The sequence below is a fragment of the Megalops cyprinoides genome, chromosome 4, assembly GCF_013368585.1.
Source record: "Megalops cyprinoides isolate fMegCyp1 chromosome 4, fMegCyp1.pri, whole genome shotgun sequence".
NCBI classification, from domain to species: Eukaryota; Metazoa; Chordata; class Actinopteri; order Elopiformes; family Megalopidae; genus Megalops; species Megalops cyprinoides.
In genome coordinates, this window is record NC_050586.1 from 33,836,954 (window position 1) to 33,854,818 (window position 17,865).

At 40.9% G+C, this 17,865-nt stretch overlaps 1 protein-coding gene across 1 annotated transcript in view; it reads left to right on the top strand.

The window, feature by feature from the left end:
* The window catches only part of adamts3 (ADAM metallopeptidase with thrombospondin type 1 motif, 3), an 82,737-nt gene that overhangs the window by 22,530 nt on the left and 42,342 nt on the right, over window positions 1–17,865 (top strand). The window contains exon 5 of the mRNA XM_036526971.1: window positions 13,674–13,861. Coding sequence (XP_036382864.1) covers window positions 13,674–13,861 — 188 coding nt within the window. The remainder of the gene's footprint in view (window positions 1–13,673; window positions 13,862–17,865) is intronic.

The window sequence follows — 17,865 nt, forward strand, 5'->3', positions numbered from 1 at the left end:
TCCTGAGGGAATCTGCCACTGCTTATGTGTCTATAATTTGTTATCCCGGGGTGGGGGGGTGGGGGTGGTGGTTGATTGAGCCTTGTTGCCAGTCTAGGAGAGATATTGAGGAAAAAACAATTAAGTTATTGACATTGATTTCCTGCCCTGTTCCCCCCATGGTGGGCCAAAATAAGATGTATTAGCGTTCCGCAGCCTGCGCAGACAGAAGGGAATATCTGAAACCATGTGGGTACGTGTGTTTGAGTAAACACACGGCGAGCTCGCCTCTGAAGGAGACTCATTTAAAAGCGGGTGAGACAGTAATTTCTGTAACAAGTGCCTTGATGACTTCCATTCTTTAAGGCCTAGGGAGCCATGCAGATAGGCAGAGCCTGGGGCGAGCGGTGGGGGCGAGGTGGTCTGGATTTCCACACTGCAGTTTCCAAGGGAGAAGCTCCTGAACTCTGGGGTGGAAAATCGTGATTTATATTTGTCACACAGCTGTGTTAGGCAGAGCGAGGGCTGCCGCGCTTGGAGGAATTTGGTGAGCTGGCAGGAATGAAAAACATTCAATGTAGGGAAAAAAGGAGGGGGAAAGGGGGTCTCTTAAATGCGTAATCCTTTTAGAATGTGCAAATGATGAAGAGAAAAAAAGTATTAAAAAAGTGAAGCAGTGCTAAAAATAAAGCCCTTTATAACTTTGTTCATACTTCAGATAAGTCGGCGTAATTAATCAAAGTTAAGCCGCTTAACAGTGTTTTTTTCATTAACTTTAACAGCAGTTGTGCAGTTAATTTTAATGCTGCAAGTGAAAAGTATTCTGTCACCTGTACTGAAAGATAATTTCCCACTGGATTGTCCAGCTTCCCAATTTAAACAAGATCACAGTGCTCCAGACAAACTTACCGAAAGAGGTACTAGGTCCCAGACTAAAAATGTTTGCAGAAAAATCTAATTTTTGCTTGCCAAAATAAGGCTCTAAACAAAAATTTGAGTGTATTTGAGTGTATTTGCTCAGACTGCATACAGTCTCACACTGTCTGCGCTGTCTGTCTGTATTGTCCAAGTGCAGGTCTGTCTGTTTTTCTCACATGGTTGTTTCTCTGCATGCTGTCATTGTGAACTTTTTTTTTTTGTCTTCATGACACTTTTGATTGACTGGTTGAACCATGAACAAAATTTGTGATCTACTTAATTATATACATTTAGCAGTTTTTTCCTTTTTATTAACTAGATTTGAGCTTAAGTCACCAACCATTACAATGTCAACATCACACGGCAAGGGAGTGTCGTTTGATCTTTCTCTTTTGTTTGTGGAGAGCCAATGCTTCATGCACAGTTCTGGACCAAACAGTTGAAATGAAGGGTCCTCTGTGCTGCTTCCCACTAAATACCCCAAAGTTCACGTATTCAGTACCTAGGATGAAGTACCTGAAGTTTGTTAACACTATACAGCAGATATTGGCAGCAGGCATGATTTCCAAAACAGAGCTATGGTCTGTACAGTTGATAATTATATCTGTGCAATGACATTTTTTTGTAGCATGATGTCCCGTAAACTGATTTAGATTTGACCATAAATTGAAGTTGAATAACATTTTAGATATTCTCCATTCTACTTGTATTGCTTCAACATAGCATCAACCTAAAAGCTCCTGGCACCATTTCAGTGAAATGTCCATCTAATCGTCATCAAAGGTAGTGATATCATCTAGCCACGCATCAAGGCAGAAAATTGAAAATCAGTGAAGGACTTTGGACCCCCTTGAATTTCCCTTTGCTGTTGTTACCCATTTCATATGGCTAAATCTGATATCTCTTATCCTCACAGTAATCTCCACAGTTTCATCAGTCTGTAAGATCAGATCATTTCAAAAAGTGTCAGAACTTTGAGGGCCCTTAAGTTGGCTGCCTTGAAATGTAATGCCACTAGAGCCATGACCAGCAGGCCTCTCCCTTCTGCTTGCTGTCTGAACCCACTGCTTATTTCCATCCTCTACGGTAATAATCTCTGCAGGTTACCGATTTTCAATGGCTTCTCCTTTAACCCTAGCGCTGTTCTTGCACAGCAGTAATGGCCTGGGGACGAATCACGCTATTCCTCTGCAAAGCTAGGCTATGCTTTGAGTCCTGTAAGGAATGATCGCATGAAATCTACATCAGTGGCATTTCAGCTCGCACTTACTCACTTACTACCCAACTTTCTTTGTTTGACACATGCATTCAGCTGGAATACTAACTAGCTGCTGGCTTGCACGTTATACTTAAGTTTTGACCGATTTTAGGAGCGCAGTCACGTAATCTCAGACAAGCAAAGCCAGAGGAAATGTCAGGGAGCATCGTGTTTTAACTTTGTTCTGTTATGTGTTGTTATATTATGTATATGTATAATGAAATTGTTCCAGGACTTGTAAAGGCTGGCATGTCCACAGACTGCCAAGTTTCCATGCAGGCTAGCTGCTCACAGTGTACGTACAGCAGGCCATTACACTGTGTGTTCACGTATAGAATAGGTTCTTTTGAACACACAGTGTTTGCTGATTGGGCCAGAAGGTCCCAATCAATACTGAGACTTCTTAAGGTAATTTTGTGTGACTAACATTTAATTGACCCAGATGCAAAAAAAGGAAAACTTGATGAGCAGCTAAAACTTCCTCCAGTGCTCCTGCACTGTATCAATTCAAACACATTTTTGAGCTCTTATCACCACCGGTGACCAGCAGAAAAAAAAAACAGTATTTTGCAGTTTTAGCTCCACCCTGAATGGCTCCACCAAAGTACCATTTGCACAGGCTCTGATGTTTCTCCAATGACCTCAGTGGCAGAAAAAAGGTCACATTAAAGCCCAGATGAAGTCTTGGTGCGTCAGAAGGCATTTTGAAAGAGGGTAATTTAGCAAGGAGGGCTGCAAGTCATTAACCTTCTACCACTCAGCCGTGTCTTTCGGACATTAAAAGTGACATAGCCTTTGGTATTTGGCAGAAAGAATACGCTAAATTACCACTCCAGAGTGGCAGGGGACATTATCATGCTCGTGCATGTTGCAGGCCCCAGAATGCATCTGGCCCCAGGTCTGCAGAGGTATTGAGTTTACTGAAGTGGTCGCCACAGCGCGGCGGTGCTTTCGGCCTGTGGAGCGGTGCAGGTGTACGGGGGTCCACCCAAGGGTCATTGTCCAGGAGCATCTGGTCTTCTCTGGAATGTTTCAGCGCTTGAATCCCCTTAGTGACGAGCCAACAACTGAGGACAATCGGGCTTTCTGGCACATTAGGGATCGACTGAGTAATGCTACAGTGGAAGGAAGTGAGCCATTGTGGGCGACGGACCATATTCTGAGTAATGGTATCGGCGACGGCCTGTTTTTGAAGTCCCTCCTATTGTGTGGTCAAAGGGACCGACATAAATATTTTCCCACATTGGGTAGTGAGATGCTTTGAAGTGCCTTTTTTATAAGGCTAAATAAAGGGAATTGGTCCTTTTCCCATTCCACATCGTTTGAGTCTGAACAATTGCTGATGCTAGGGGCCGAGCTGTTGCTATTGGCTGATCCAGAGGAGAGGAGGATCAGTATGAGAAAGGTTTATTTAGGTGAAAGACAGTACGGTAAAGGCCTGTGTCAGATATCAAAGGCGTTTGTATTGCTGAAGCATTCTTGTGTATACACTGTGCTGTGCGTGCTCAGTCATAGGTCACATTGATGTTTGAAGCAGCATTTTATCTAATTATGTAAATATCAATTGCAGGTCATGTTCATTGTGGAGTTGAGACTGTGGTAAATTCTACAGTAACAGGTTTTTCCACAGAGATTAACTTGAAGTCTTGCATAAGGATAGATATGTAATCTATTAGGTTTCCTTTTCACACATAAAGGGGGATTGTGCTGAAATGAACTCACAGCCATTTGAAAGCACAATTGCTCCAAAATGTACGGACTTGAGGTCACAGATTCCTATCATATCTGTGTAATTTACAGAGTTCTTGGAGGAAAAAGAAGGTTTTTGATGGCAGCTCATTGCTCAATGTTTATGGCAAGTGGACCTTTTGGAAGGGTTCCCCCCATTGGCCCCCTCTTGTGCTTTCGTAAGTGAAATTAGGCATAACATGCTCTGGTGCCAGTCTTTCTGACTACTGATTTAACTGGTTCTTTTGATACAGTTGATAAAACTAGTTTTGCATACAAAAAATACTGGAGTGCACTTTTTTTAACAGTGAAACGTTTTTGGGACGATATAGCATTATAAAGAACACAATAAAGCACTTTTATTTAACAGGTTATTGAGGGACGCTTTTTAACAACGCTTCAAGAAGACTGGAGGTAAATCTATGCAATGGCTTAGCGTCTGAGGTGGAGTACATGTTTCCAATTAGAAGCTCCCTTTAACAGGCTTCAAGAGGATGAGAGGATGGAAAAGGAGGGCATGGCCTTCGGTCTCTGGTTTCCATAATCCCTCTCATCCCCATGACCAATTGCTGGTCTTGAATTCAGAAAATGCTCGCCTGCAGTGCGGTCAGGCCCTCGCCACATTGCCGTCCTCTCGATTAGGTAACGGACACAGTTGTCCTCAGCGCTGAAACTCGGGGAGATATCTGCAGTGGTGCCTTGGCAGTTCTGAAATGGCGTCACATAATGCTAACCTGAGGGCTTGGGCTGCTCCAAAATCAGTAGGCCACCTCCAACCCTAATGAATGGGGAACTTGAGTAAACACTTCACTTCGAGGAGGGGGACATTGTCTCTTTGAGAAACCACTTCAGACATCAGCTTGCGCAGTTTTGTGGAAAAGAGCTGGGCATTATAACCAGGCCTTCAGTTTAATTACAGAACTGGCCTCTAAGCTGCTAGCTGCCCCTGCCATACTGGGTGGCAGGTAATGCAGAAGTCAGCAAGGAAATTGAAGGCACCTCCATTCCATCTCTCTCATTTGGAGGGTTGAAGTTAAAAGCATGGACTAATATTTCAAAATAAACCCTGAAATGGGAATGGATGTCATTCATTTGCTGGGACTGCAGTGGATTCCTCAAATGTGCGCAGGCAGGCGAGATCAGATTTCTCACATGGCCACATTTGTTTGGACCATGCATTGCACTGATTTGCATGCTGGGACTGTCACACATGGGTCGCTGAGGAGAGACAGAAGATAATTGCCCTCTTGGCGTGCCATTGCTCAGCAGCTTGTTGTAGATATGCAGTCATGCCAAGGCCAGGTGAAGCTCTAGTTGGCATGTCTTTATTTAGACAATTTATTCATTTGTTTTTATTGTAATGTAACTTTCATTTAACCAGGAAGGTCAACAAAGGAGAAATCGGGTCTCTTTTACGTGAGGAATTCTCTTTGACAACCTGAAGAATGGAGGTTGGATAGGGAATCCAAGGGATTGCGTAGCCAATCAACTGTCAGGGAGATGAGTAGGTGACCAGATGTGAGTCAGTTTGGGAATGTGACCAGGCCTCCAGGGTTAACACTCCCTCTTTTTGGATTAGTGCCATGGCATGTTAAGAGACCACAGTGAGTCAGGACTTTGATTTAATGCCCCCCCCCCCCCCCCCCCCCCGAAAACACAGTGTCATCATATTAATTAAACCAAGGATGTGAAAAAACACCACTGCCTGATTCTCAAGAGACATTGCATATGTCACACTGACAGTGACCTGTATGCATATAATCATTATTATCATTCTTTCCCAATCAGACAGATTAGAGTGCACATTTTATAGCATGAAAATCCATCATTTGTCTCATTGTTTTGTGTAATAAAATATCATGATCATGAGAAAAAAATACAAATCTGCCATTTTCCTTCTCGCAAAACCACGCATAATAGCAGAGGATCTAGACTGATTAATTCTTTCCATTAAAGCTGGTTATAATTATCCTTTCTAGGTTTGGTAAAAATCGCTGAAGTATGTGGAATGGCCTTGACATATTTTACATCCTTTTGTGTCAGAAACAGCCAGTTTTATTTAAAATTCTCATTTCCATGAATCATCTCATCATAATGTCATCTGGCACCAAAACAGGAAGAGCTCTATTACCATCCCCACAATACCTTTCTTCTTCTTTCCTGCCTGCGCGTGGCCTGCGTGCTTCAGTTGCTGAAAAAAATTTCCTTGAATTCTTGGCCCTGAGAATGATGTCATTGCCGTGGCATATTTCACTGCCAGAGATTTCATAAACTGGAATGAAAGAAAGGAGAGAAACCTTTCACAGCTGTGTGTGGCTTTGAAGTACAGAAGCTCTCATGAATCTCGAGACTGTTAATTTATCACCCTGAAGAACGATCCCGGTAAGCCCATATTCTGTAATATTTTGGGTTTCGAAATTACGGGAGAAAGACCTCTGCGTATTATCATAAGAGCGGCTCACTAGTACATTAAGCAACATTTTTATGCAGTGCTTTTCTTCAGAAGCACTGGAGTCTCTCCAGTGTATTTTTTTCCTGGAAATTACTCATATTTTCTCTTGTCACATTTGGATGAACAGCATGTTTTCATAAGATAGTACAGTACTACAAAGAAAGGAATTAATCCTTTAAATGAAACTCTTTTAACAAATGACAATACTGGTTTTGTGTTTTATCTAGAGTGATGGCGGTTGTCTACAGAAGTAGTAGACCGTCATTTTAATTAGTGGCATGGTCATTATGAGTTTTGTGTGGTCTAAGTCCTTTTTGTTTGTGTGATGTGTGTTCACCCTTTGACTACGGAAATAAATGTAGACCTCAGCAGCACATAACATAGTAGTCCTATAACCCTATGGCCAGGGGTTTTCAAAGAAATTTTGTTCAATTGAAAAAAATTGCTAATGTTTGCTGATGTCTCAAACTTTTTAGGATCCACAAGCAATGTAAACTCATAGTCTTGAAGAAATGTTTTTAAATATATAATTCATAGTGATGCATACATATTTGTATGTTTACACCTCCAAGCAAACAGTTACTCATAAACTGAGAAGACCTGTTTCAGATACACCTGGCTTATAGTAAACAAGGCCTAACATTAGGGTTTCTGTGCATTTCCGTCAAGGGCAGCCACAGCTGTTTTCGTTTAGAGAGAAGGAAGGGCCGGAAAAGAATGTTCTGATTGTGTGAGTAGGGACGTACCTCCTGCACATCTGGGGGGTGGGGATGGGGGGTGTTACAGCTTCTTTTTCACAAGCCACAGTCAAGAGAGATGACAAGCTGCTTTTTCGCTGTTTGGTTGACACACATTTTTGTTTGCATGTTGAATAGACTTGAAATGAATCCAAACTAATGATACTTGATTGTCAGCATCTTTGTTCATGGGTCCTTACAAATATAAAAAGCAGAGAGAAACTTACTTCCCCGTCTGCTGTATGAGGGTGTGTGTTTCGAAAGCTTTCTTTCCCATAAGAAGTGTTGGCTTTAGATCACAGCATGTGCTCATGTTGCAGTGTTTGTTGTTTGCTGGTGTTTTGTAGAAATCCACAAAGCTAGTCTTTGAGTCCTTGGAAGAACAGCTTGCTGAAATCAATGACTGAATTTTTTTTGTGTTTGTGGACTGTCTCTGTTTACACAACGTATAAACATGATACTGTAGTATATCATTCTGGTTGGACGCCTATGTTCTAAAGTTTCTGTCTCTCCGGTTTCATTAAATCCATACACTTGGATTTATCACAAGTAGTTGCTATTTCTCAGAAAGGATGTGTTGAGCAAAATAGAGCAATATATAAATGTCTGTCAGAGTTATCACAATAATTACACTGATGTCCATTAGATTCTTGTCAATACGCCTAGTGTCTTCTTCCCTTACAGTGGAAGAGTAACAAGTCTGTCATTTTAATAAAATATACTTCAGTTCACTTCAGACAACATGCGTTTACCAATGGACAGGTCAGTGTGGTGTTGAGGATTCTGACTGTCTCACAAATAACCTAATAGGGGCTCTCCAGATGGGTGCATTTGGATTGTAGACAGTCTCATAACATATGCATGGAGGTGTAAAATGACAGCATAGGTTAGTGCTTTATTAAATAAATATTTACAACCTAAATTACAGACCTCCAGCCTGTCAACCTTATTTTGATGTCGACATTGTCTTCAGTCACTGTCTTCTCTCCCCTCTGTCGTTGCTGAGATAATGATGGCAACTTCATAACGTATTCAATACTTGAGTTGTATTTTAAACATTCTATCAAGCAGTTATCATTAGGTTGTAAAGCGAAACAAATGAAAATAATTAAAAGTAATGAGTTGAATGCACATGCAAATATCTAAATAAAAAATAAGTGCTGCATAATTTTAGTTTCACAAAATGTTTGCGTAGAATAGACTTTGCATAATGAGTTATTTATTGATTTGAAATGACTCAGAAATTTAATTGAATGAAAAAATAGACATTCAAATGGGACTGACAAGTCTAGGGACCATGTAACTCTGGAAGAGAACGATTAAGGACAGGATCTCCCTGGGTTCATCAGATTCACATTAGACCAAGGAGTTGTACTGATACCTTTTGGAATTATTCCTAGTAAACTTATTATTTTTGGACCTAAGAGAGTTGCTGTCCTTAATTGTTTTCTCTTTTGTAATTATATTCATGATTATGTGGCACACTTATGTCAGAAAATACTGTATTATTATCAAGGAAACGGCCCCAAATAGCAACAATAATTTTCTTCTTTATAGACACCAGGAGTCAGTAACATCAAATCTCAAATTAACAAGATGAATATCCTTAGATATTATTAAAAGTGATTGTGCCCCTCTTTGCTGGAGTTCTAGTATTTCACTGCAGCCATGTGAAGAATCAAATTAGTTTGCAAACCATGGAACACATTCATTATTGAGAACAATCATACATCTTAATGTTTAGAGGTTTAGATCTGTACTGTAGGTTATATGGATTAACCAGATTAGCATCCATTTACAGCCAGATAACAAAACATTACACTACAATCGCATAAGCAAACAGAATCCATGCACATTATCTCTGTTTGTCAAATGTAGCAATTCTACTCTTACCACTGGTGCTGAAAGGCTTATGAAATGTGATGTGATTGATTGCACAACTCAGGCATTCAGAAGGTTTCTGGCATCTGTTCTCCGTCATGGGCCATTTGGTATTTCATTGCTTTTCTGTAACCATTGGGGGGTGTAATAGTTCCATGAATGTAATCATCGCTGGGCTGTATTGATAGGTATATAATGATAGCCATATTAGGTCTGTGATTTTTTTTTTATATTGCTAATCATTACCTTTGAATATACTGCAGTGCTGCCGGCAGGTTTAGATATTTCTCCTCTGTCATTATAGGCGTGACATTCAGATTCTGCATGCCTTTGCTTTAGGAAGCACTGCAAATAGCTTGTACTCCAAATGCTACAAGCACACAAGTGAGAGGCCAGGTGATTTGGACATGTAGGTGCTGATGTGTGGGGTGAAATATTTTAAAAATGTAAACTTCTAATGTGTAATGTCTGATGTCAGCGTCCAGGTCATTGGAGGAGCACACTCCCTCAACAGTCTGCTGGAGCTGATACTGGCTGCAGTAACATGAGAAGCCTTATTTAACCTCATCTGGCTCATTTTATTGCCTCTTTAATCGAACATGACCTGACATTAACCTTTCAGAAAGAACATCAACTAAGTATAGGTTATCTTCCTCATTGATTTGTTGTCCTTCTAATTGAGTACATACAGAATGTCCTGACAGAGGATGTTCTTGGGCTGAATTTAAATGTCGTCTTGAATTTAAAACGTGCGCTTTGTAACCCAAATTTCTGTCAGAAGTTTCCCTGAAGTTCACAGACACTTAGGGCTCAAAGGCAGTGCTCTCCGAGGAAATGACAAAGTGGTGTGTTAAACGTAAAACGTTTGAATTTGCATATTTCTGTAAAAGGAACAGGGTTGTTTTGTAAGTGTGAAACCTGGTAGTGGCTGAATGGTGCCTCGTTTAGAGGACTTCACTCCAGTGGTGTGGGAATGCCTCTGCTCGTGGCGGGGGAGGTCGGGGGCTGATCCTTAGGAGGTCTTCTCTGATTCTACCCCCCTCTTGCTCACCACAGTAAACTAAAGCTCACACATTGTTCACATGGTTAAAAACAGAAAAAAATAGATTCAGTTTCCTCCAAGACAAAGGATGTAGTGTTTTTGGTGTTTTATCAACATTTATTTCCTAATTATACCTGATGACAGAGAGTATGGTTGTGACATTTTTAAGCCTTCTGTAGCTCACTTATACAGCTGTCTTTTTCACTAGTACAATTAATGAATATAACTGGGCTCAGGGGCACAGAGCAGTTTTCCACAAGTAGTTGGCACCTAGTGGCCTTGGGCTCAGACTCCAGTTCTCTAAGCACTACACCTCCAACAAATGCTTGGCTTACCCTTGAATTCAAGTAAAATCCTTTGTGTGGATATCCTGCTGACAGTCACAGGCTCAGGGGAGGGTGGGGGAGAGCAAATCTCAGTTATTCATTTAAAACACAAAGCGACATGCGGTCTACCATATTCAAAGGCTGTGCTCTGCTTTTAGCTTAGTCTTGAGGCCATGCAGCAAGGTCCCGTCTCTGCCCTGTCAATTGCTCTGATGTCCGTTTTGAATTTCTGATTCCACCTCAAATGCTCAGTAACTCTGTCATTGCCTTCAGGCTCGCCGCAGAGGTCTCCTTTTTCAAACCAGCTGGAGTCATCCAAGTGGTGTAGCGCCCCGCGAAATCCCCTTACACCGGCCAAATCTGAGAAGATTTTAGCAATCAGCACGGCCGAAACTTTCACAATCACGGCAGAGACCCGTTCGGAGTCTCACACGCATGAATAAATGCATGAGTGAGAGTTATTTAATCATCACGGATATTGGATGCAAATTAAATGAGATTATATGTTCGGTATGCTCGGTTAAATCCGCTGCGCTTAGCCAGTGCGGTTTCATAGTGGCAAGAGACATGCGATTGCGGAGTCAGCTTGAGCATTACTGACAAGAGGCTCTGCACATCCGCATAAAGCAGAAACCTGTCTGAGTGCGCGCTCCAGAAGGGCCTCTTACCTTTATTCCTCCCTGAAAATGTGGAAAGAATTTAAGAACAGACTCCGTTGTGTTACAAGTCTCACAGAGCTCCTTTTACACCCAGAATATTCCCTTGGTTAATGTGTTGCTGTGGCCACTGCTAATTTAAAACTCAGCTGGAGATGAAATATTAATAAAGGTTTCCGTCAGACATCAAAGAGATAATAATTAACCTGAGATTTTTTTCCCTGCTAGTAACTAAGAAACCCATTTTGTAAGAGAACGGCACAAATTAAATCCAGTCATACACAATCTCATTAGTTGAGCTTGGAGACAATGAAGAAAACAGGGCAAATGGGACTCTTGTGAGCAGCAGTCCTAGAAAAGATCATGATTATATGATGCGGAGAACAATACCGCACAGGGCACATTAATAAACATATGGTTATATTGATACATGCTTCCTCACATGCATAATTCATTGTATCATATGACATGAATCTGTGCTGTACATTGAATATTTGATATACAGCTGTTTCTGACCCTCTGTAGTACTGTATGCATCTTAACTACAGTAACTGGGATCGTCCCTGTCCCTGTCCCACATCTAACTGTGGCACTTGGAAGAACTAAAATAAGCAAGTGTTATTTTAAAATTCACTGAAATCACTGAAATAACTAAAACTTAATCATATTAATTAATGTTAGTTAAGAACAGGAAGGAAAACAGAGGATTTAATGGAATCTGGGGTTTATCACATAATTTGGTAAATTGAGGAATCACCATGAAATTCCATCTGGGATATACCACAAACATGCTGTAAATCCCGAATGCCTTGATAAAACCGCCTCTGTCCACGATTAGAGGGGACCCGTTCATGGCGAGTCCATGAACAAGCGCTCAGTAACTTGTACGCAGTGGCATCACATGGTGCCATAATGATGCAGAGACGTTATCTTGAAGTGTGCAGCCAGTACTTAACAAGCTAGCTGGTAACTGCAATTCATATGCAAAAAAGCTCCAAAGGAAGCAGTAAAGAAACTCACAGATACAACCTCTTCGGCAAAGCTGAGGGCAGTTTCCAAATAGAAATGCAGTATATTTCATTTTGCCCTATTGTAGCTGTTCAGTTAACTACCCTTCTCAGTTTATATTTGCCAGCATGTGTTTGGGGGGGGGGGGGGGGGGGGGTGTAGAGGAAGCGGTTCTAAACTGGCAGTGTCCTTCACCCATTCAGTGATGGACTGTCTGAGTGAGAGATGCCCACAAATGATAACTGTTCCTCATTTTACCACTAGTAGGCAAAAAATGCTGGCAAAAATGTAGTTGCTGTTTTTGTTTTCAATTGTTTTGTGGGACTTTAAACGCTATGAGTCAGCACATATAGTTACATTTAATGTGGCTATGACACTTGTGTGATATCTGGAAGCTAATTATAAAAAAGGGAACATCACTTCTTTGTTAGCAAATATGCAGTGTCGCTGGAAGGAAGAATTAAGTACATTTCCTATACAGAATACTTTATTTCTGACAAGGAAGGAATAATCCTGTTTATTGGCAAACGCTAAGTGCATTGTAGCCCATAGCAGTTTGCTGCTTACCAGTGATAGGATTAAGAAAACATCCCACTGAGCACCCACAGTGCACCCAGTGTATTACCCTTTCAAGTGAACGTGTTGGATATTTTAACCCTAATGGACTACTTCAGCATGAAGGAGAGAAGCCTGCACTAGGAGTCGTTTCCTCCCAGTTACAAAGAAAATAAAGTAAGGAAAGGTCAACACACACACACACACACACACACACACACACACACACACACACACACACACACAGACACACACACACACACACACACACACACAAATTTTTCTTTTATTTCACATCTTTTGAATGTGAGGCCATAGAAGTCCGAATTTAAAGCTAGTGGAGCGATTAAAAGTTTGCTCTGGGATATTACATCACTGGTAGATTTCCACTGGAGATGGGTCTAGTGGCCCCTGTGAGCAGATGTCATTTTTAGAAGCAGGGCCGGGTCCTGCCACTGCCACGAGTATGCGATGTTTACGCTGCCATTCCAGGGCTGAATGCCCTGGGAGTGGGGGGGGTGCGGTGCCGCCCTGGGCCCAGCCTCCGGCACGGGACACACTGGGAGGCTTGAGGGAGTCAGAGGGAAGCCCTGGGTCTTTGAAGTGGGACCTTCGAGACCATGTTTACCTTTCGGGGAGCTGGGGCGTACAAGAATGCCTGTGTCATGACGAGACGGAGGACTGGAGGAATTCGCCTCACAATCCCCATACTGTAGGCTTGAGGAGAGTGAAGCGGCAGCCATATTTCTGTCTGTGGTGCATTTCATCAGTGCAGGAGTTGTGTGGCAGAGGCTTGTCCTCTTGTATCGTTTAACATGTAAACTGAGAAAAAAAAAAAACATTATTTGCTCATATGTTGCAGGGCATAATGGGCTACAGAACTAAGATGAAATTCTGAAAAATTGTTCATAAAACTTTGTGACTAAAATTTTATGTGTGTAAAAAAAATCTGAATGGTTGATTCTTAACTATTTGTATATCCAGCTCCAGTCACTGGTCTGAATAAAGGTACATTTCTTTTTGTTTTTTTGTTGTTTGTTTTTTTGATCTGCAGAATGAGCCTTGTGAGATGTGAGATGATGACATCCTTTCATGGATCACTGATCGCCTTGCCTTGTTTGTTGGTCCCTCAGATCCAGAGCTGGAAGTCTCGGGAGCCTTGCACAGCATTGCCGAGCAGGTGAACAAAACGGTCCGGAAGCGCAGGCATGCCGGCGATGATGACTACAACATCGAGGTGCTCCTGGGGGTGGACGACTCCGTCGTGCGCTTCCACGGGAAAGAACACGTTCAGAACTACCTGCTGACCCTCATGAATATCGTGAGTACAGCTGTCCGCCGAGGTAACTCTGGTATGGCAAGTGCCATCTGAGGGCCTCATTAGTTCACACTGTACATCTTACTAATGGGAGTTCAGAACGGAGCCAAAACCTGATGTATTCTGATCAAAGGTCTGCTGCAATGCATAATTGTGTTGCTGCTTTCAGGTACAAGCTCAGTCGATATTGAATACAGTGTTTAATGCTAACAAGCTAACAACCACTGTTTGTGCCAAGAAAAGCACAGACGGTAAATTGCAGCTGACAGCATTTGATGCCAGCCGTTTCTTGAGTTCGCCATTGATAGATTACCCTTACATGAGCATTAGTTGACCATATGCGATGCCATTTGTCGAGAGCCATACCATGTTGGCTGTCTTCTGTGGCATCTATTGGAAGTACCCACATGGGAGGAAAGACAGAAAGGCAGAGTTATAACAGCATACAACCCATCTGGAGCCTGAAAGAAAAGATATATTACACACAAACATTGAACTGTATTAGAAAAACAGAAAGTGTAACCCATCAGTCTTAGGAGTTATATTCTCTTATATATATTCTGTATACGTTATGATTTATATATAATAAATTCTTGCATATTTTTTAAAATACAATCACTGCCTTCCAAATTGTCTTTACCTTCAACTGCTAGATGTTTTACTGATTGCAGTCGAAAGTATGAGCACTAATGAAAGTGTCTACAGTGATTAAAATTGCCAATTAAAACGATACTATTAACTAGTCTGTGTTGCAGTGTGTAGTCATCTGAAAACGTTTTAACAGAATGACATTATTATGTAGTAATACTACTGTTGACAGCAAATGGCTTTTGAAGTTTTTCAGAAACATACCTAACTTTTGACTTTTGAGCTGTGTCCCAAAGTAAATGCAGTTGAAATTGCTCATTCAACCAAAAGTGATAGAGAGTGCATTTGTAGGAAAATCAACGTTAATTATCTCTGAAATCAATAAAGAGCAACAAAGAGTAATTAATTAAACTATCAGTTTGTAACACATTGAAAAATTTTTGATCAGTTTTTTTGAACACCATTACTGTGAGGACGTGAAAAGCATATAAACCCTGCTGTCATTTTCCCTGCACTTTGTTGTTTCACGAATATTAAAACAGTGTAATTCTTCTGTTCTTATGCCTTAAGGGTAGAGCTTCTTTGTACATACGGCAACTGCTCCTGCTTGTGAATGTGTGTTAGAAGAAGCAGGGGACTTATTTGTTTGCCCTGTAATGCGGGCCCTGATAACCAGATGGGCTGTTTTACAAAGCTCTTTGAATCGTTTTACTTTTTACAGCTATGCACAAGTTCCCCCAGTAGATGTCCCTACTGGATTTCCCTGTTTAGTGATAGTGAATCTGTTATGATTTCCAACCAGTGATTTTGGCTTCATTCTTTTATATTTTCATATTATTGTTTTTTTTTTTTAAATAGTCATTCCCTTACTGAAAAGCAACCTTTATTTATGAATTACTTTAGAAAAAAACAAGACTTGCCTGAGAAGTATTAGAACTAATTGCCATAATTTTCAGTTTATTATAATTTATTACAATAATTAGGTGCCTATAGATGTGTTTATAATGATTTCATGCCTGCTTTGTAAATGTAATTAAAAAAAAAAAAACGATGAAGTTTCCAGGCCAAATCTATCAAGTCCTGCCAGGCCGTGATAGATGGGTTCAGATTAAATTTTAAAGATTAAAAACAATGTGATCTGTTCTTTGAGTGAAAAGACAGAAAGTCTTACTGGAAGTCTGGCTGTTACTGAAAGTGACAACAGTAATGTTCAGTGATGACTATGACTTAACACTTGCTTAAATTTGTTGGTGAAACTCATGATCAAAGTGCATAGCAGTTACAGTAGATTGAGCCCTGAAGATTACATTCTTATTACAGGAGCTCATATTTCTAAGCAACCAGCCATCCACACTAAAACATCCCTGCTATTTTTAACCCCTAGAGCCCATAGGAGACTAAATTTCCCAGGCTGACAGACATCAAAATAAGTGAATATGCAGAGGGCGAAGGCAATCTGTGTTCACGTGCCAGTGAACAATCTAATCATCTGCCCGGGTACACCTCTCACCGTCCCCATAGCAAATTACCCAGTGTGCCCCACTGCGGGAGTCCCTGAACCCCAACCCTCTCACCCTTCACGACACACTGTCGGCAAAAGAGTACTCGTAAGGCTGAGATTGAATTAGCAAAGCTCTCTGTGCTTAAATTTTAATAACAAGATTTAGCAAGTGTTACTTCAGTATTTAATTTATTTAATGATTTCATTAGTATTGGTCTGCTGGGAGTCAGACATTACCCATTCTAATTGGTAACGGCCACAGAAGATTGGTCATGATGTTAATGGTGTCAACAGGCTCTAACCATAAACCTCTACACCCTGGGCTACCTGGGACTTGATAAGTAGAAATCTAACAAAAAATGTTTCATAGAACTGAGATGCCATATTTCAGGGTGTAGTCTGTCCATTGTGGTGTAAAAGAAGATGTTTTTAATTATTACATATACTTATTTTTCTCAAATTTCAAAACTCTAAATGCCTCCACTAAATCATGGCAGAAGAGCCCTGACATCATGTGTGCTAATCTGGGCCATATTTGTCCAATTAATAGCAAATAGGCATTTTGTACACCTGCTTTTTTGATATTTAATTCCCTCCATAATATTGAGTTCTGCTGTGTGTGACATTTGCAAAAGACATTTGCCTCCACCATGAAAAATTGTGATGCAAGAAACACAGAACCAAAAGCAAGTAACGTTACTTAATATGGTAATTTAAGTACTAGAAGGAAGCACCTTGTAATGTTATATGTATTCAAACCGTTAGCATGAATCTGGGCCTTACTTTCACTAACCCATGAACCAGCTGACTTTTCAAGTTCCCATGGCAGTTTTGCTAGATGCGTGCTCTTCACTGAATGTCATCAAGTATCTTGGTAATGATGATATCTTATCGCCGTCCCCTTCCCAAAAAACTGTGCTTGCTAAAAATATAATCTGATGGTAGAATCTGCGTGCTCATTTCAAAGCACGATAGATATGTGTCAAGAGTTGTCCTGTCAAATCTGCTGACAATGCAGGGAAGTAGTTAATGGACGTGTCAAAAGTATGCTAGGATGCCCTTCTATCATATTTGTCTGTTATGAAGGGAAGGAAATTGCTGTCAGCACTCAGCCTGAAATTCTGTGCCTTCAGCAGTATATAGAAGTTGGGGATTGAGTTTGTTTTAACAAAGAGCAATGTTTTTGTATTTTTAGTGGGAAATAGCCTTGGTACTTGGTAACATGTACAGTAATGCCGATCAGTTTTGGCAGTAGTAAGAGGGCATGTCCAAACAGCTTACGAAAAAATATTTTTGAAAAATAAAACAATGACAACAAGCATTCTTCATTAAGCCTGTTTTGACCTCTTGTAACCTGTGTGCGTGTTCTTCCATATAATGAAGCTATAATTTGAGATTTTGATTCCAGCTGAAGGCATAGCCTATATTGCTTATATGATAGGTCAGGGGTAGGTCAGCAGTCTCTCAGTATGTATTTTTGCTGCCAAACATTGACAGCAAAGAGGGCCTGCAATGACATAAGCGGGTAATTTATTCAGTCCCCAGAAAGGGTTCACAAGAGGGCCTTATTGCCTTGGCAACATTAAAGCGTCTTCCTCAGCCACGGGAGCACTGGGCTTTACAAAATAGGGAGTAAGGAATGGTAAGGACCGCTCTGGGTGATACTCTCCTCTCTAGTGAAGAAACATGTGGTATTGTTTTACTTTTGCCTTGAAGGATCGCATTAATGCACGTGTACACCAACCGCAGTATTTACAATAGAACAGATCGCAAAACAAATAGAGTACAGATGTGGGCTTCAAACACACAACACACGACCTGACTGTTTTTTTTTTTTTTTGCTTTTTTCTTTTTTTTTCGCTTAGCAAGGACTTTGGTACCATCTGTGTAGATTACAGCTCAGCTGGGCACAGCTGTG